The 20,995-nt window shown below is 47.2% G+C and overlaps 1 protein-coding gene across 24 annotated transcripts in view; it reads right to left on the bottom strand.

Moving 5' to 3' along the window:
• LOC106587493 (transcription factor SOX-6) overlaps nucleotides 1-20,995 on the bottom strand; it is a 203,970-nt gene that overhangs the window by 40,018 nt on the left and 142,957 nt on the right. For 20 of the 24 annotated variants that reach the window (XM_045708401.1, XM_045708398.1, XM_045708408.1 and 17 more), the window contains 3 exons: nucleotides 18,340-18,463; nucleotides 12,609-12,688; nucleotides 477-626 (listed from right to left, as the gene is read on the bottom strand). In XM_045708401.1, coding sequence (XP_045564357.1) covers nucleotides 477-626; nucleotides 12,609-12,688; nucleotides 18,340-18,463 — 354 coding nt within the window. The remainder of the gene's footprint in view (nucleotides 1-476; nucleotides 627-12,608; nucleotides 12,689-18,339; nucleotides 18,464-20,995) is intronic. The other 4 variants (XM_045708392.1, XM_045708396.1, XM_045708397.1 and 1 more) reach the window with 1 other exon arrangement.

The raw sequence follows: 20,995 nt of genomic DNA, 5'->3' as shown, positions 1-20,995 counted from the left end.
TGCTCCATACGGAGGTCTGGTGGATCCAGGCCATGCAGTAGCAGACCCTGCTCTCGGGTTTATTTACAAGACAATAAGAGTCATCAATCCTTCCTTCTCCCTTCACTTTTTACACTGCATTTACATAAGAGTGATTGTCTCTCTGTTCTAATGGTTTTGTTCCGTCATAAAAAAAAAGTTCTGCTGTTCCTTGTGATCTGAAACCATGTGTTCCACAAATTCTCTCACTTAGAGCGTCCACAGCCATAGCAACCATGTCCACAGAGTTCTGGTTGAGAGAGAGCGGGCCTTGTTAAAGGCCCACAGATTGATGGGCCGGTAAGAAGTTTGGCCCAGTATTAGCACAGAACACAGAACAGCAGCACCACTACCACCACTCATTTCCCGAGTTATCAGCAGGCTGGGTCAAGCACCACTCCAGTACTTAGGCGGTGGGCTGTAGGTGGGTGAAGTGAGGGGTGAAAGGCGGGTCCTACCTTGACTTGAGTGATAGGGCTGGAGGATCTCTTGTCGTTCTTCAGGCCGGAGGGGGAGATGGGCCCGCTGTTGTTGGGAGGCTGGGGGAGTGGGGGCATCTTGGCTCCAGGAGAGACCTGCATGCTGGCAAGCTGGGCGGCATACAGTTGCTGTAGAGAGGAGAGGAAGGAAACCCACAAGGCATTAACATCCAAAGCCAGACACCATTCAAAGCTTTCTCTCTCTCTCTTTTCCTCTCTTTCTCTTTCTGTCTCTCTCTCGCTCTCTGTCTCTCTCTCTCTCTCTCTCTCCTTCACGTCTTCCTCTCTTTCCATGCCTGGCAGAGAACCTCCATCAAAGGTCTTTACTGTATATCAAAGCTTGAATCCAGGGAGAGACAGCAGCCTTAAAAACCACACAGCCATGGCTCTCATTCAGCACACTTGGAGCGCTCTTTTTCCACTCATCACAGAGAGAAGTTTTCAGACTCAACAGGAGAGAGACTGTTCTGATTTCCCTCCACAGTAGAGGGGTTTCTGTTGGGCTTTCTGGTCTGTAATAGGACACTACTACACAGCCACCTGAGCTGGCCCTCTATACGCCTGCCATCCCACACTGTTAGAAAACCAAACCCAGTTGGACTCCCATCACAGAACACATTAAACGCATACATTATTAAGGCTGTACAAAGACCATTGATGTCATCATGCTTATTTTCCTTGGCGATAACTCAGTAACCAGTGGTGACTTACCACTCAGACGTGTGGTTTTGATGACTGGCTAAGCGTTTAATGACAATCACGTTTCCACACAGAAAAGGGGTTGAACTGTGTATAATATTATATATGTCTACTGCTGTCCTGATTATCTGGCAGGCGCTTAGTGAACGGGTTATTACGGATACTGATATGGCTTTTGAAAACATATGTAAAATAACAGTTGTCAGACACACATCACAGAAAAGGGTGTTGGGTCAAGAAATCCCACAATACAATAAACATCATCATCATTTAAATAAACTTAAGGCAGATTGTCTATCATTGATGAAAGCTGGAGGCTTTAGTGATGCCTGTTAAATCTTCTAGGCACTATGAACTAGAGGTCGACCGATTATGATTTTCCAATGCCGATACCGATACCGATTATTGGAGGACCCAAAAAAAACAGCCGATACCGATTAATCGGACAATTATTTATATATATATTTGAAATAAGGACAATTACAACAATACTGAATGAACAATGAAAACTTTTATTTTAACTTAATATAATACATAAATAAAATGTATTTCGTCTCAAATAAATAATAAAACTTGCTCAATTTGGTTTAAATAATGCAAAAACACAGTGTTGAAGAAAAAAGTAAAAGTGCAATATGTGCCATGTAAAAAAGCTAACGTTTAAGTTCCTTGCTCAGAACATATGAAAGCTGGTGGTTCAATATTCCTAGTTCTTCAATATTCCCAGTTAAGAAGTTTTAGGTTGTAGTTATTATAGGAATTATGGCGCGTTGACTATTTCTCTCTATACCATTTGTATTTCATATACCTTTGACTATTGGATGTTCTTATAGGCACTTTAGTATTGCCAGCCTAATCTCAGGATGTCACGCTCTGGCCATAGAGAGGGTTTTGTTATCTATTTTGGTTAGGCCAGGGTGTGACTAGGGTGGGCATTCCATGTCCTTTTTTCTATGTTTTTGTATTTCTTTGTTTTGGCCTGGTATGGCTCTCAATCAGGGACAGCTGTACATCGTTGTCGCTGATTGGGAGCCATACTTAGGAAGCCTGTTTTCCTTTGGGTTTTGTGGGTGGTTATTTTCTGTTTTGTGAGTATACCTGACAGAACTGTTTGGCTGTCGTTTGTTTTTTCTGTTGTTTAAGTGTTCTCTTATAATAATAAAGAAGATGAGCACGATACACGCTGCGCCTTGGTCTACTCCTTCAGACGGCCGTTACACAGGAGTTGATAGGTTTGAAGTCATAAACAGCACTGTGCTTCAAGCATTGTTAAGAGCTGCTGGCAAACGCAGTAAAGTTTAAATGAATGCTTACGAGCCTGCAGCTGCCTACCACCACTCAGTCAGACTGCTATATCAAATCATATACTTAATTATAATATAATAAACACACAGAAATACAAGCCTTTGGTCATTAATATGGTCAAATCCGGAAAACTATAATTTTGAAAACAAAACGTTTATTCTTTTAGTGAAATACGGAACCATTCCATATTTTATTGAACGGGTGGCCACTCTAAGTCTAAATATTGCTGTTACATTGCACAACCTTCAATGTTATGTCATAATTACGTAAAATTCTGGCAAATTAGTTCGCAATGAGCCAGGCGGCCCAAACTGTTGCATATACCCTGACTCTGCTTGCACTGAACGCAAGAGAAGTGACACAATTTCCCTAGCTAATATTGCCTACTAACATGAATTTCTTTTAACTAAATATGCAGGTTTAAAAATATAACTTCTGTGTATTGATTTTAAGAAAGGCATTGATGTTTATCGTTAGGTCCATTTGGTGCAAAGATTGTGCTTTTTTCGGCAATGCGCTTTTGTAAAATCATCACCCGTTTGGCGAAGTTGAAGTAGGCTGTGATTCGATGATAAATTAACAGGCACCGCATGGATTATATGCAACGCAGGACAAGCTAGTTAACCTAGTAATGTCATCAACCATATGTAGTTAACTAGTGATTATGCGAAGATTGATTGTTTTTTCTAAGATAAGTTTAATGCTAGCTAGCAACTTACCTTGGCTCCTTGCTGCACTTGCATAACAGGTGGTCAGTCTGCCACGCAGTTTCCTCGTGGATTGCAATGTAATCAGCCATAATCGGTGTCCAAAAAGGCCGATTACAGATTGTTATGAAAACTTGAAATCGACCGACCTCTACTATGAACATGTGAGTTATAATTCATGGGTATCTAATAACATTCAAATACAAATCTGACTTTCCACTATTTCCCAGTCAGTTTGAACACAGCATAAAGAAGATTGTTTTATGATCAGATCTGGAATGGATTATGTTTTTGTACTGACCCCTCTCTAAGAGACCACTAAGACCCACTCCCTATGTTGACAGCGCTACTGTTTGCCTCAGGCTATTATTGATTGGCCACCAGGTAAGTGGTTAAATTGGCTTTTGTCCCTTGCTGTAAGTGGCAGGGGTCTGTCAACTAGGACTGCTGTCTCAGAGTGAGGGCTAGGTAGTGTACAATATGTACAATCTCTCACAGCTCCAGACCAGACAGACACCACCTCATCACTCTCTGACAAGCATTTCTGGCTCAGAGTAGGTAAGCCGCTCTGTTTCTATGTTATTCAAACGGATGGCGTTGTCAAGGAGAATTTACTTTCTGTTCGGTATGACCAATCAACATGCCCCGTCTCATTTCCTGGTTTGCCGGGGCCCCATACAGACTCCATTTGTGTGGATGGAAAATGTGGCACAGCCCCGGTGGCCTGTGTGCCCCACCCTCCGTAGTGCAGACGCAGACTAAAGCCAAACAAAGCACTTTGTGTCCTGCTCACATATCTCCAGATATAAACAGGTATACTCTCCTGGACCTTTATCGCCGCCACATACACGGCACACAAAAGGTTCATTCTTCTGGGGGACCCGAGGCGAACAACAGCACATGGGCAGCGGAAATGACCGACTGATTATGTTCCCACAATGATAGCACTGCCCCCGCCTCACACACAAACAGCCTTTTGTCTTCAAGGGGCCACAGAAATGGACACAACTCTACCCCCCACCCCAAATCCATCTCACTAATACAATGTTGAGTTAGTTTGAGCATTTTGGGTTAGGGTGACATAGTTGTTTGCAGAGGAGTTGAGCATGGTCCTCGTTGAGCTGCCTGACTATGTCTCTAGGCTACGCGTGAGGCTCCAGTCTGTGTAGGAGCGGAGCGGAAGCCAAGTCTGTTGGACAGATGTTTGTTAACAGAGCTGTAGATGGGCAAAGCCCCTGACCTCGAGTGGGAAGAACTTTATTGTTCCGGAAAAAGAGCATAATTGGGTTTTGCTTCAAATTAGAGGCAGTCAGCCTGGCTTTTGTGAGGCCTGATTAGCAGGACGTAGCCATGGGGTGAGGAGCTGCAGCTCTACCCAGCACAGGCAGACTCCAGGAGGTAAGAAACAATAAACACAATCAGGAGAGCAGGAAGACATGCAGGAGGGAGGTGTGACACGACACACAGTCCACCACTAACTAAACCATGCACCGCTCAAGGACAGAGAGGAGGTAGGGCAGTGGAGGGCTGCCACGTCTCCGGTGCATTTCAGCCTAGTTGTGTAAAAATGTACGTGTTAACTAGCCGTGTACTAGGTGAAACAGAGTAGGTGTGAGTTTGAGGGGGAGAGAGGGAGAGGGGGAGACAGGAGACAGCCTCTGGCTGATCTGACTGACTGACTAACACTGTCTCTGGCCAGGACACATGTTCCAGTCCCCTAACTGAAGGACATCTACCTTCCTGCCTGGCTCACAGAGGTCTCTCCCAGTAGGCCTACACACATACTCCCTTCCCCGCGCCCCCCGCCATCTTGCAGGGCTGCCACGGCAGAAGGTGCCTGTTGGTAATGAGGGTCACACTGAAAGTCAATGGTAAGACAGGGATCAGGGGCTGGGGACTGAGAAGAGCTGGCTTGGTGCCCCAGGTCCACTATGGCCAGCATGCAGCAGGTGGAGTCCTGAGTGGTCTCTGCTCTCTGCTCTCATCATCAGCAGTAGTGGTTTCACCCTGCACTCTCCTATTGCCACAAAAACAAACTCCTCTCAAGCACTAAAACGCTTGACTTCACTGTCCTTACCAATTAAAATGGAAACGGCTATTGAGGGTAGGAATATGCCAGAGTGTTTGTGTTGAGTTAGTGTATGTGAGAGAGCGAGAGAGATAGAGAGACAGCGAGAGAGTGAGAGTGAGAGAGGAAAAGAGAGAGAGGAAAAGAGAGGAAGAGAGAGAGAGAGGAAAAGAGAGAGAGAGGAAAAGAGAGAGCAAATGGGGGTGAATAATGAAAACCTTTAACACAATAAGTTATGTCTATGATAAATGTCATGTTATGGTTTCAGTGCTATACTATAAATCGTTGGGGCTGGTAAAGTTTCCTGTTTTTCTGGATGTTTGACATTATACTCCCTCAGCCCTCACCCCTCCCCATGGCTCTGCTGGGCAGGCAGGCAGGCAGGCAGGCAGGCAGGTAGACAGGCAGGCAGGCAGGCAGACAGACAGGCAGGCAGGCAGGCAGGCAGGCAGGCAGGCAGGCAGGCAGGCAGGCAGGCAGGCAGGCAGGCAGGCAGGCAGACAGACAGACAGGCAGGCAGGCAGGCAGGCAGGCAGGCAGGCAGGCAGGTAGACAGGCAGGCAGGCAGGCAGGTAGACAGGCAGGCAGGCAGGCAGGCAGGTAGACAGGCAGGCAGGCAGGCAGACAGACAGGCAGGCAGGCAGGCAGGCAGGCAGGTAGACAGGCAGGCAGGCAGGCAGGCAGACAGACAGACAGACAGGCAGGCAGGCAGGCAGGCAGGCAGGCAGGCACAGAGGTCCTGCTGCCTGGGTTCTCCTGGGGATGATACTATTTCTGCCAGAACACAGAAACATGAACGAAAACTGAACAAAGCCTCTGTGTTGACTCCTACAGTATCCCCTTCCTCACAGAAAACAGTTAAAACACAAACACACACACACACACACACACACACCCTTCCTGCGACCCCGTCCCTCCCTCCTTCTCTCCCTCCCTCCTTCCCTTCCTCCCTCCCCCCATCTCTCCCAGAAGAGCAGAGCACATCTCAGCGAGCATGGATTCCAAATGAGCGCGCCAGGCCCAAGGTCAGCTTGTTAGCCTCTAGTAATTAAAAACAAGCCCTCTGGAGGCGGCAGAGGTTAAACGAGGAGGTTCACTTTTCTGCCTGCGACAACATTATAGTGAGATTACACACTCCACTGATGTTGGACATCTCAGCACATGTCCAGACCATGCTCCCAGCATATTAGACTCAACTGAGGCTATTTAGATATAGTATGGGGCATATATATATAAAAGGCAATAGATCAATTACCCTTTTTTATGAATAAGGAAAACTCATTATTTTGCGTCTTGGATAAACCAATCCATTCGGAACAAAATAATGATTGTCAATCACAATTAATTAGATTTATAGCCTGGTTTTCATTAAGTTTCCACACTTTTAATTTGGTGTTAAATGAAAAGGAAAAGCAACAACTAGAGAGGAGCATTGACAACAGGCAGAGTAGGTTCTGTACGTCACCTCTGCAATTTGTGAACTTGGGGCAGAGGAGGGAGAGCGAGGGGGATGTGGAGTGGGCTTTGGGGGGAAAACAGGGAGGGAAAAAACATTTCTCAGAAAAACAAGCTGTAGAATCTTGTTTGGTCTTAAAGAGAAGGGCAGGGCCAAAGCTCAGTGACAGATGCTGTAAAATACAGTGGCAGATTTGGACAGCCTTCCTGCTCCCAGCCATTATGGTGCATTACACACTTACAACAACTGAGGCCTCAGATTCAACTCACTTTGACGCAACAGACACACTGAAAAACATCTCTGCAGAATATAAATGACTGAAAGAAAACACAGCTATTCTATACATCACGGCATTGTGAGTGTGATATCTGTCCGCTGTTTGAGGCAGTGGGTGTTCTCTCTCTCTCTCTCTCTCTCTCTCTCTCTCTCTCTCTCTCTCTCTCTCTCTCTCTCAGTCACCTCTGCCTTGCCTCTGCTGAGCAGTGGGGTGGACATGAGGGCATTAATCATGCTCCGGTGCACCCCGCCGTTTAAAAGGCAGCGCAGCGCCAGCCCCGTTTGCCACAAGGCTTGTACAGGCTCATTGCCCAGGGCAACCAGGCAGGCTGACCCAGGCCAGGCCCAGATGTCAGGAGCGGAGGCAGGCGTCCTGGTGCACTGTGCCGATGCTTTCCAGTATGGCCCAACATCTGTCTCATCTGCTGGCACCCAACCTGCTACCCTGCTCTAACCCTCCTCCTTCTCTCCTTCTCTCTCTTTCCAGCCTGCCTCACTCTAATACACACACACAAATGCACACACACTCTCAACAACACATTCCTTCTCATCTTGGATCTAACTATCCTAGCCTAGCACTGTGTGGGTTCTCCAGGCCCAAAGCTCCTAGTCATCAGTCAGGCCCCTGAGCCAGCCCTCACATTCAGCGCCTCTCACTGCATTATCCACACTGTCTGTCCATCTGTCCCTCTGTTCACTAAATAGTCTATCCAGCTGCTCACCTAGCCATTCCATTAGCTCTCCTCCTCTCCACACACAGCTAGCACTGCTGCACTGCTCTGGGTTACCTTCAAAGACCACACTGCTCTCTTCTCCTCTCCTCACAAACAGAGAACCAGCTGCTCTCTCTCTCTCTGTCTGTCTGTCTGTCTGTCTGTCTGTCTGTCTGTCTGTCTGTCTGTCTGTCTGTCTGTCTGTCTGTCTGTCTGTCTGTCTGTCTGTCTGTCTGTCTGTCTGTCTGTCTGTCTGTCTGTCTGTCTGTCTGTCTGTCTGTCTCTGTCTGTCTGTCTGTCTGTCTGTCTGTCTGTCTGTCTGTCTGTCTGAGTTCTTCTCTCTCTTTAAACTCAAAGTGAAAAGTGCTTCACTTGTTGTTGGTGATGGCAGAGGCCCCAGTCTCTCCACACATCCGGAGTACACATGCATTTGCCTCCAAACAAAAGATAATACCAGGTTTCCTGCTCTCCCTCTCTGTCTGGGAGTCTTTGAGACTCTGAGTCCTCCCTGTCACTCCAGCCGTCTCAGCCACTGAGTGCCCTCCACACGCATCTCTCTCTGCTCAGATCTGGTCTGGTTGTCATTGTAGCACGTGGGCTGCTGCTTTTCATGTGTTTATGACAGCGAGGCTGAAGCAGGTTTAGCATGGGACCTGAGTGATACCATTTCCACTGTGATGGATGGTAATTGCAGTGTAAAGTCACCACTCAAGCAATTTAACATCCAATATTTTAAAGCTGAAGGATGTAGCGGCCTGTGTAATTTGGGGGAAGAAAAGGAGCAGGAGTGACACACAGAAAGAGCATAAGAAAAGACATGAGAGAAAGAAAGAGGGTAATATACAAAGCAGGAGATGGAGGAGAAAGCAGGGAGATATAGATGAGAGAAAGGGTTAGAGCGAGACTGAGGGGCAGAGACAGATAGGGAGAAAATATGAGATTTGACAGAGTGAAAGCAGAGGCTCCTATTTGCTGCTCTCTCTGATCCTCTATAGAGAGGACACAGATGTTCCACTTTATCCAATGATGCTTTCTCTAAAACTGCTTAAACCCCAAAGTCTGACTCCAATGATAAAAACAGTCCTGTCTAAAGTTCCCCCTCCTGTTTATCACCCTGGTAAAAGGGCCCAACAATGTATCAGGCCTACATCAGCTTTCAGGAAATTGTTTTTCACAGGGCAATTTATGGGAGAGGGGATAGTGTACAAACAACAAATTAAGTTCAACTCCAAATAGAAAATTAATTTGTGAAATTTAAGGAAATTCTTCTCTTGTTTTGTCCGCTCAATTGAATATAGTGGGTGGTGGAACACATCGGGGGTACACTCTGAGCACAATTTCCCCTGTTAGGTGAGATGTGTCAGTTGTAATCAGGCCAGGACAGTCCAGGATGGAGCCATTGTTTCCTGCTTGTCCTAAGCTCATCCCAGGCCTGAGTGGACCCTAATGAAGAGGGGCACTTGGTCGGAGGGATAGTTTACACACCTTCACTCCTGTGACTCGTAGACGAGGGCCAATCTGTCAGGGAAGCATTGAGTGAAATTGCCTTGTGTACTGAAAATGCCTGGCGACAGCCTCTCCCTGCCAACCACCATGGCCACGCCATCCCACCCTGTATTGACAAGCAAATTACACTCTCCAACACTCAAACGCACCAACCAAGATTAATTTACATCCATCAGCCCTAAACCTTTGTTACCTTGGTTTTTTATGCCTGGAGAGAAAGGGCAGAGAGGAGGGGGAGTGAGAGGATCCTCTGCGCAGGGCCCAGACTGTTATGACAGTGGAGATTGTGAGCGGGTGCGTGGCCAACATTAAGACTGACAGAGCGGCTAGCATCCCTGACTGGATGGCTGAGCACATTACTGCTGCTGCATTGTGGGAATTAATTCCTCCAATAAGATACTTTTTTAAGGTTCATATATTTCACAATCTAAACTGAGTAAATTGGTGAAAATTATACCTTGCCAGGCTGCTGACAGGGAGAGATATTTTAATTAGAAAGGCATGCTGAGCCAATGCCATCCAGGGGGAGGGTCCTCAGCCCAGGAAGTTGAAGGGGTTGCTGAGTCTCAGTGCTTCCTGTCTGGTGATGTGTGAAAACCAAACTTAGTGATATGGTCATTACTGATGATCACACCCAGAACACACACACTTCTGTCTGGCTGATCCTCCACAGGATCTCCTCAGCAATTAGCAGCACAGATGCTTTGTTAAAAGATTAGCATGTAGAATAAGAGCCTACACAGACTAGGAGAGACATCAGAGATACACTGGAGGAAAAAACATGATAACCCACTGGGCACAGACATCAGTTGAACGTCTAGTTTTGATTTACATTTGGTTGAGTTGTCAACTAACGTGAATTCAGTGTGAAATCAACAAAACATGGCACCGTGTCATTAGATTTAGGTTAAATGTTGGGTGATAAAAATACCAAATGACCTTACGTTGATGACTTTTTGCAAATCCAATCAGTTTTCCACATTGATTAAACGTCATTTCCCAGTAGAAACTAACATCATAATGTGATGCTTCCTGTACTTAGATGCTCAAATTACAGTAGTTGTCCTTTCACTGACAAGGAGCCACAGTGTAAGCCAGACAACTGACGGACAAAGTGTCTCCTCATATCCTCTCACCACAAATGACACGTCTCCTCTTTGTAGCTCTGTTGTTCTTGTTGACTAAAAGAACATATTGTGTGCTTCTTTTGTCCTGATGTGACTTGTGTGACACACAGAGCTCCTGCTGTGTTCTCTCTTGGCGTCTCCCTCTGTTTCACTGGTAGACTTGAGGGAGATGGGCGGCGGAAGCTAACACTATTATCACTATGAGAGGAGAGAGTGAACTTAACTTAATCACTTCCATCTCTGCCTTCATATTCTGTTTTAATCATCCTGTCCCCCAGCGCTTTGTAGAAGAAGTGATAGGAGTCACATGGTTAGCTTGTTGATCCCAGCACTAGAGAAAAGGGCATGTTTGACTTGCCTTGCTGTTTTAAGGGAGACTCTATGCAGGGTAAATAGCAGCCAGCAGCCGGAATATACCACAGGCGGACAGGCTTCAATTAATAGGAATGCACCTCTTTTTGTTTACTGTGTTCTCTAAAGGTCAGCCAAGTCATGGTCTTTGAGGCTCTGTTTTCGCCCATTCCCAGGGTTAAATGCGTTATCAGAATGAATGGCTGAAGCCCCCTCCTCACCCCAGCCTAACCTTCAGATATATGGCTAGCCCATCTGACCTAGAACACGACTACAAATAGACACTCAGTAGGCCTAGACTGTGCTAACCTCAAGCTTTCTCTATGATACGCAAACAGAGAGTAACACACACACACACACACACATACTCACAGACACACACGCAAGAAGAACATGAGCAGACTCATCCCACACCTTCCACGTTCCTGATTGTTCTTCCCATGGCTGCATGGCTCGCTGCGTGACAAAGCAGGGCTCTCCAGCTCCAACAGCAAGCATTGTTAGAACTTGCCAAGGCTCATTAATGCTGAGAGCGATAAGCTCTGAAGGACAAATTGTGCTCATGTACCAGCAAGAAGAAAAAGTTACAAGACACTTTCCTCTCAGCCTTCCCCTCCTCCCTCCTCCTAGTCCTGTCTCGGTTTTGTTTTGCTTCAGTCCTGGCTATCAGAATCCTGGCTATCAGAATCCTGGCTATCCGAATCCTGGCTATCAGAATCCTGGCTATCCGAATCCTGGCTATCAGAATCCTGGCTATCAGAGAGCTTAATGTTTAATTGCTATCAACAGCTTATCACTGGTGTTGACAAAACAACGGCCACAAAAAGCAGGCGCTGGGAGAGCTGTTTTTCTTTCTTTCGCTCTCCTTTCTCCTTTGTTTCAAAGGCAGAACATTAAAGTCTACTGACGATCCTTATTCAAGTAGTTTCAGATAGCCTTAAATATTTATGATTACACAGTTTCAAAAGATATCCTCAATCTTCATACTTCACAGAACTGCAAAGGGCGCTTTGATAATTTCTTAAGCAAGCAGGCAGGAGTAATAGCATTAGTGTAATTGTACAGAGGGTTTCACTGCTTCCCATAGCCATTCTGTGTAGTGGTTATGTAAATAGAACTCAGAGAAAGTAACCTGGGGAATACATATTGTCAATTTGGATAGAATTGCATGCTCGGGCCTGGAGAGGAGCTGGATGGTAATAGTGCTGATAATTATAACGGTAATGACTATGAAGATGGAACCCAGATAATTATCTTTATTAAACAGTATAGCCTGGGGTTAGCCCCTGACCCCAGTTCAGCTCTAACAGCTTCATGTGAACGCTCCTGCAGGGCTTTGGAGCCTATCCCAGCATTCTCTCCTTCTGTTCAGGAATCAAGCTCTCTCTCTCTCTCTCTCTCTCTCTCTCTCTCTCCCTCTCCCTCCCTCTCCCTCCCTCTCCCTCTCTCTCCCTCCCTCTCTCTCTCTCCCTCTCTCCCTCCCTCCCTCCCTCCCTCCCTCCTGATTGCATTTAGACTGCACACCCCTCTGTCTGCTCACAACACATGCTGCTTTAGGTCACACAGTGTAATGCAGGAACATCAGAGGTCTGTATTTATATTTCCTAATACAGTAAACAGTCCCTGTCTGATAGATTCTACAGGACGTGATTAAGGTAACTGGAGGGATTTTCATTCCCTCTAATAACTATTATCATCCTAACTCCCATCTCTGGTGGAGCTATGGGGTTAAATCCTCTATAAAACAGGGTAAACTGCATGTGTAAGGTGATAAGCTTGTAAGAGCTAGGGCCTCCAGGATTATTTAGTGTGCAGCTCATTACTTAGCATACAGCTGCTTAGCCGTTTTTCTGCCCTGGGCTTGGCAGGCGTCCTGAGCAGCATTCTTTGTCGTAGCACATACCTGAAGCTGGAGGGGGCTGAGTCCTGACGCTGTCGCTGCTGCCATTGTGGATGGAATGAACTGCACCGGGTAGTTATCACCTGTCGGGGGGAGAGAACAATGTGCACAGGTTGAGACAATGAGCTAAGGGAGCTGGGCCCACAGCATCCAGGCATGTGCCAACACAGCCCCTGGGCCCTCCTCTCCCTCTCCTCTCCTCCTCTGGGCCCTCAGCTACCGGCCCAAACATCTGCACCAACAAAAGGCTCAGCTGGGCCGACTGGAACGTATCCCTCCTCACCACCCCCCCCTCCTCAAACTCCCCCTCCACGCTGGAAACCAACAGGCACTATGAAAGGTGTGTGTGTGTGTGTGTTAAATATCTGTGTGATTATAAGTGATTACACAGAGGAAGTGGCGTGTTCTTTCAGGCATTTGTAGACATGCCCTGCTATTGTTTGACACAATATTGTTTGTTTGGCAGTGAGAGTTTTGGCAGACAAGAGGGAACAGTGCTTTAAGAAACTAGTTACAACAAGTGTGTTGTTACAATAACATGGTTAACAAATACCATTTTTATCTTGGTATCACATCAATCTAACCAGTATGAATTACTCTTTTGATATCATTTTTATTTTATTGCTTTACAGTGCCTTGGCAAGCTGTCAGTGAGTTTGAAGGACAGGTATGTAGTAGGTGGAGTCTATATGATTGATGTTGTGGGAGCGTTGAGTGTGTCACTCAGTACCAGAAGCCTTTACACTCAGCCCAGTGTGTTCAGACAGACAGACAGACAGACAGACAGACAGACAGACAGACAGACAGACAGACAGACAGACAGACAGACAGACAGACAGACAGACAGAACAACCCCAGTGAGACAGGCCAGGCCAGTAGTGTAGCCTACTGGCGTGAGGGGAGCGGAGAGGGGATGGGAGTGGAGAGGAGAGTGGAGAAGGGAGAGCGGAGAGGAGAGTGGAGAGGAGAGTGGAGAAGGGAGAGCGGAGAGGGGAGTGGGGGTGGAGAGGAGAGTGGAGAAGGGAGAGCGGAGTGGAGAGTGGAGAGGAGAGTGGAGAAGGGAGAGCGGAGAGGGGAGTGGGGGTGGAGAGGAGAGTGGAGAAGGGAGAGCGGAGAGGGGAGTGGAGAGGAGAGTGGAGAAGGGAGAGCGGAGAGGGGAGTGGAGAGGAGAGTGGAGAAGGGAGAGCGGAGAGGGGAGTGGGGGTGGAGAGGAGAGTGGAGAAGGGAGAGCGGAGAGGGGGGTGGAGAGGAGAGTGGAGAAGGGAGAGCGGAGAGGGGAGTGGAGAGGAGAGTGGAGAAGGGAGAGCGGAGAGGGGAGTGGAGAGGAGAGTGGAGAAGGGAGAGCGGAGAGGGGAGTGGAGAGGAGAGTGGAGAAGGGAGAGCGGAGTGGAGAGGAGAGTGGAGAAGGGAGAGCGGAGAGGGGAGTGGAGAGGAGAGTGGAGAAGGGAGAGCGGAGAGGGGAGTGGAGAGGAGAGTGGAGAAGGGAGAGCGGAGAGGGGAGTGGGGGTTGACTGAAGCATGCGTACTGAGGGGGAATTGGCCCAAGCTCAGACCCCACTTCCGCCTGTCACTTCATATGGCGCCATTAAGCCACAGGCATGAGGGTACATGTCTATACATTGTCTTTTGTGGAAGACACATTTCAGTTAAATGCATTCAGTTCTACTGACTAGGTATCCCCCTTTCCCTTGTTCTTCCTTCAGCCTCACTTTGCAATCTTGTACAGCACAGCACATTGTGATACAGCCAGGAAATTCAATCCCCATTTAAGGCAGGGGCAAATAAAATCAGGCCAGTGAAGTGATTTCAAATTGTCTCGTAGGAGGGGTGCGGTGTGGGTCGTTACTACCCGCATGGTCTTTTTTTCTCTCAATGCATAAGTATGCCATCCCTCTCTCTGTGCAGAGAAGGAGTGGGGGAGTTCTGCGTGACTTCAGGGGGGGCTCAATGACAAGTCATGTGAAACCAGGGAGGAAGTCATGTGAAACCAGGGAGGGGTCAGCTGCCAAGAGAGGACACCCCCGGCACTGTACTGGGGGGTCTGGAGGGGGGTCTCGGGGGGTCTAGAGGGTCCAGGGTTGTATGCAGACTCCAGTAGACTGGGCGTGCTGCCAGCCTGGTGTCAGTAATGAAAGAGAATCAGGGTTTCAAAGTGTGCTGCTGTCCTGAGGACGACTGATCCCATGACTGATCCCATGGTCAGGCCTGGGTGATGGATCACTAGGAGGGTTAAACGGGGGGGGGGCAGATGATGCCATGGCTGTGTCAGAGCTGGGTACATAATTCTGGCAGCACGCTATGGCTCGGGTGTTTGTTGTCACTCCTGGAACTGCTGAGGGATGAGATGGATGGATTCCCTTCATCATGACAAGTCGGCTGCCGGAGCCCTGATGCAGCACAGTGACCACTGTGATCCAAACAGGATCTCTCATCCACAGTGAACCAAACTCAAGGGTGATTTATGTCCTGTCAGAGCTTACATACAGAGGGTCCTCCATAGGAATCAACCAGTAATTTACCTCTGATATGGTCGGTACTACCAACAAGACCAGTATCAAAGACATTCCCTGTCCAACAAGACAGATGGGGCCAACGAGCCGCTAGCTGTTCAACATCATAATGCTATAGAGAAAGTGAAAGCAGAGACAGACAGGAGCTGCTGAATAATGTTTAAAGGTCTCTGTCTGTGATGGTAATGGTGGAGAGAAAGGTTCATCTCATCCTGCATTCCTTTCTCAGCCAGGTGTCATGCTGAAAAACGGGCCCAATTAAGTGGAGTTGTGTGGGACTGAGCGGCATCGGGCCCTGACCCTCTAAATCGGTGAGCACCCTCATATCTAGTGCAGGGCCCTCCAGCTGCCTGGAGCCTGGGCTTGAGGACACCACAGCCTGAGAGCCTGGGCTCAACACTAATGACAAGGAGTGGGTAGGACCATAGAGCAGGGCCTGATGCAGGAGAAGGGAAAAGCCTCTCTCTTACAGAGCTCTTCACAACTGGGCACCTGATGCCAAGGGCAATGTGAAATATTCTGTCAGAATACTAGAGTTCTTTGAAAACAAGTGGCTCTGGAATGAACGTTCAATTACTAACTCTATGCCCTATCTCACTTTCTCTGTTTGAAGTGCTAACAATGTCTCTATCCAGCTAAACAAGGCGGTGAGAAAGTTGGTGCTGAACAACAAAAGAAGGCCTAACACTTGTGAGCATGAATGGCTGACAGATTCCATGGAGCTCTAATGCAGCTACTGTATTCAGTCACAAGAGGGACAAGATGGCTGACACAGATTCCATGGAGCTCTAATGCAGCTACTGTATTCAGTCAAAAGAGGGACAAGATGGCTGACACAGATTCCATGGAGCTCTAATGCAGCTACTGTATTCAGTCACAAGAGGGACAAGCCAGTCGGTTATTGTGCGCCGGCGGAAACAGAAATGCGGCAGCAGTCATTCCAGCTGGATGTCTATGTGTGTCCTCATCATAGCATAGGGACCCAATGACCATGGAGTCATTCTGCAGGACCATTAGACTACTATCAGAGTGAGTGTCTCTGTGTCCATGTAAACAGAGCGAGCTGGGGTCTATTTGTTTAAAGGATGACCTGCGTCTCTGCTCTGCCATGCAACGTCAGGGCCATTGAGCACAGTGTGCAGAGGGAGATATGGCACGATGCTACGACGCTGGCAATAGTTCTGTCGTCGTGGCAACACCGCGGGGTCGGGGTCATAAGCAGTGGTCCCTGGGAGGGTCTGTCTTATAAAGATGACATCAGATTAGTGTGCCCTAGCGTGGAAGTGAACGCTTGGCCACTTCCCTAGTCTTCACGGAGGGTGGACACAGCAGCATCCTGTAATCTAGCAGACTGGTCATGAGGTAGGATCTTGTGTTGGGGGTTGAGGATAATAGAGACGTTAAGCTACTTCAGTTGATGATGGTAGTCATTTCCAGACCTTTTTTCCTTTTCTTTATGAATATCTCATGAATAAATCAGGACCTGTGTGTACACATGGCGACCCATGCATGCCGTGAGTCCATAATACCTTCTGGTATTTGTACTAAAACATTTTCCATGTCAAATGTATTAAAGAAATCGACAGGCAAAAGAATCCCCTCAGGCGCTGTTCCAGCTGTTATGCCTCTGTAGTTCCAAAATAGCTGACTATTTTTTTCATCCTGTGGCTTTATAGTAAATGTATTAGCTGCACTACCACACCTTTTAATGTTCTGCTATTTACCTGCTGACTAGACTAGCCAATCTTACTCCTCCCCCTCTGACTTCCTCCAGGTCCTGGAGTTACCTCAATGTTGTGATACGACGCTAACAACAAATGTATTTCTGAGAGCATTCAGGACAGACAAAAAGAGGCCTGGACTTTCCCTCCCCCAGGTCGGTCAGGGAGATGAGAAAACCGTTGCATGTGCAATTTTACTTTACTTCCAGCCGATAGTCAATGTTCAGCAAGAATTAAAAGGAATACCCAGCCATAGCGCTAAGGGGAGAGAGGCTGTGTGTCTGGGTCCACTCCAGGTCAGGGATCTGCCTGAATATTTCATTACAGAAGCCCAGAGTGACACATCTTTAATTCTCAGCAACAATGAGCAGGAAGTCAAACAACAAGTCATAGCAATTTCCCACAAATGTGTTGTGGGATGTGGAATGTGTTGCGTGTGGATCCGTTCTCTTTCTCTGTTCATCACACAAAGGGAGAGGGAGGCAAGCTGCTACAGGCAAGGTGAGCAGAGGGCGCCTTCACCCTTCATCCTCACAGGACAAATTACTGTATGCCTGGGAGACGCTTGCCCTCCTCTACCTCCTCTCAATTTTACACCTTAACCCTGACTCTTCTCATCTCTTCTTTCTCCTACTGTCTGTCTGTCTGTCTGTCTGTCTGTCTGTCTGTCTGTCTGTCTGTCTGTCTGTCTGTCTGTCTGTCTCTCTCTCGATGTCTGCCTGTCTGTCTGTCTCCGGATGAGTGACATGTGCCAGCTCATCTCCATAAAGAGATACAGAAGGACAAGACACTATCTCAGGATAGTATGTGTGGACATGAATACTATACTGTTTCTGGTGCTATCACATTCTACCATATGCAGTATGTTTAAATTGACATCTAAGCTGTACATAATCCTTTGAGTGATTGATGAGTACAGTGAGAGAGTGAGGGGGTCAGGGAGTGCCTAGGTAGAGTACTGTGTTACTGCAGCAGGCTGTTCTCTCAGCAGATTCTTCCATAGTGATTACAGCCAGAGAAGTCAAGACACTTTCATGTTGAAAAGCTGTTTACATTCCAGTGCTCCTTTACTCATATCTATTGTTGAACAGGTATGCTGCCTTGGAGTTGAACACGGAACACTCCCCAAGGCTTGGCTCCATTTACAAGGTGACAGAGTACTGTATGTCATCTGCCTTGGCCTTGCTGACTACACTTTTATTTGATGCCGTATGGAGACTGGAATATGTCTATTGTAAGGATCCTATGATAACTGGGGCAGCATTACTGACATAAAATACATTGCAAGTAAATGTATGCAATATATAACCATAATAAATATGTGGGATGGAATATATTGGGAAAGGCCCTTCATCAATGTCAGAAGATGACCCATGCTGTCAAAATGAACCTGTGTCTGTGAGGAGGAGAACTGCATGTACATAACATTGAGAAGTAGACAGAGAACAGGACAGACAGAGACACAGGAAGAAACAACAGAGAGAGAGAAAGAGAGGAGCATACCTGGCTTGTAAGAGATTCCCGGTGGGAAGAGAAAGCCCTGCTGGGCTGCGGCGGCTGCTGCCAGGGTGCGTTGGTCGTGTGGAAAAATAGGGATCATGAGCGGAGGCATGTGACCCTGGACCTGCTGAACAGAGAGAGAAGCTGAGATCAGAGAGAGGCCTAGCTGAGCTGCAGACACAGAGCAGCACACTGAGGCAGGCAGGCAGGCAGGGGGAGAGGAGAGGAGAGAGGAGCACAGAGCAGATCACAGCCTGGCCTAACACGTCCTGACAGGGGGCTCTGCGGCTCTGACGGCCCTCGTGTGCTCACACAATACCTGGCCCGGCCGCGTCTGTTCCTAATCCCCCCAACACTATTTCACATAGGAACATCAAAGGACCCTGCTGCACGCGCATTGTCCCGTCCCGTCCCCCCGTCCCCCCCCGGCCCAGAGGGTATGACACGTGGGAGGCAAAGGACGGGGATTGAGGTTACATGATGTATTTGAGCACCTGTAGAGGGCTGTATGGTGTGTGTACGGTGTGTGTACGGTGAGTGGGATGACTGATGGTGACAGATACAGACTGGTATGGGAATGGATCAACAAAATGTCCTCAGTCTGTTCGCTGTAGTGTCGGTGGTGTGGTGAGATGGGAGGTCGAACCATAACGCTTTATACAGACATGCACAAACAGACAGGGACACCCTCACACAAACAACCAGCTGCCCTGACTGACAGGGGAAGATGAGCTCAGATATACAGCCTCTATCTCATACTTTTGGAGGATCATTTATACAGACGATAAAAGCCCAGGCAATCCGGTAATTTACAGCAACGGCTTTCAGACGCTGTCTGTTTGTGATATTTCATCTTAACGTCCAGAGCCATGCCCTGCCCCCCACATATCCTACACAGCTCCTCAAACTGTCTAAACTGTTTCAGTCTAACATTATTAACCTTCACTGTCCACGCTGAAGCTGACTGTCCCGTTCTGACTCTCTACGGCAAGAGGATAAATATGTGCTCTCGCTGTGTGTGTGTGTGTGTGTGTGTGTGTGTGTGTGTGTGTGTGTGTGTGTGTGTGTGTGTGTGTGTGTGTGTGTGTGTGTGTGTGTGTGTGTGTGTGTGTGTTGTTAATGTCTCTTAGAGGCAGTGTAGTGTGTGGGGGGGCTTCAGAATGAGACTCATGCTGAGGGCTGAAGTAGAGCCCAATCTGACTGTGATCCTCTGCTTCCTGTCTGCCGGTGATAGGGAGCAGCCAGGCTGTGTTGGGCCTGCAAGGGTTAATCTAACACCGAGCCAGCCCACCTCAGGGGAACCCGCCTGGAAAACGGGTTAATAAAGGTCAGCCCCCAAAATAAACACTTTACAGAATGTTTCTCCATTCATCCCTCTTTAAAATCAACTCGCAATAAAACGGGTCTGGGTGCAATTACTCCCGCAGCATTGGGGCATGAAATCAACCTGCTCTGAGCAACGACTTTTCCCCCACGTTCTAGCTGAGGTCTGCTTATGATCTCTGTCTGCTCCCCCTGTGTGCCCTGATCTGGTGCAGCAGGGCCCGTTCCCCACCGCTATATGTCCTCAGGACCACTCTATCGATCTGGCCAGAGGTGCAGAGGTAGACTCAAAACGAAATAAATAACACTTTCTGTCTACGGAGCTTTTCAACAAAGTGCAAGTATAGAAAGTACATTAGAAAAGGAATGGGGAAGCATGTCATTTCCTTTTTTCTTTCCTATAATCTGAAAAGTATTTCTGTAAAATGTGCTGCTGCTGGAGAAAAGTCAATGACCTGGGAGACTGGTGGAAATGACCTTAAATAAAATGTATTTTTTTTGTGGGATTGGTGTTCCAGGTTTCTAGGCAGAGGGGATGAAAGATGGCCCTTGGCCCCGCATGTATAGAACATATGGAAAAATGCAATAATTAATGTCCCAACATGAGTTAGAGCCAGCGATAGGTGAAGGGGTACACTGGGGAACAGGACCTGCCCTGTGTTGGAGTGTTCGTTCTATAAAACCAGATGAAGTATGTACTGCACTCACAGTGCAGAGAAAGACTCTCACCCTCCCGGTATGTCAGTCTACCCTCAGGAAGGTTATTAAGGTTAGTCACAAACATAATTGCAATTAACCTTACTCGCATTAAACTAACAAAACGAATCAGGTTAAAGCCAGGGTGTTACACTGAAACAGCTGCTCCAAATGTGGAACATAAGTGGAACTATTATTGTAATAAGCTGAATACACTGAGCTTCATAGATTCAACACATTTAATCATAATTCTATTACTCCATAGCTATGAGCGGCTTATATCACTGATAAATATTTATCTTAATTATTCCCTGTCCACCATTTTTTCAAACAGTAATATCATCAGTTTAGTTGTTTAATGAAATCAGACGTTTGTTCATACAACAGACTGAAATAAATGTGTTTAGGCATGTCGACATTAATTACTGTAGAGCTCTCTCTAGGAGCAGATTGAGATTCTGTTCAGATATCTGATGCCATATAATTGGAATCTGAGTGAAAATCTATATCAAGAAAATACAGTGTCAGTCAGACAATAGCTAAACTCCTCAAATATCCTGAATGTTGCCTACAAACAAAGCTGTAAATGAAAAGGGGAATCTCTCCAGTGACAGCACTGGGTTTTTAATGAATAGATATC

The sequence above is a fragment of the Salmo salar genome, chromosome ssa26 (genome assembly GCF_905237065.1).
Source record: "Salmo salar chromosome ssa26, Ssal_v3.1, whole genome shotgun sequence".
NCBI classification, from domain to species: domain Eukaryota; kingdom Metazoa; phylum Chordata; class Actinopteri; order Salmoniformes; family Salmonidae; genus Salmo; species Salmo salar.
The sequence above is the reverse complement of the archived record's forward strand: the minus strand, read 5'-3'. Positions and strand labels throughout refer to the sequence as shown.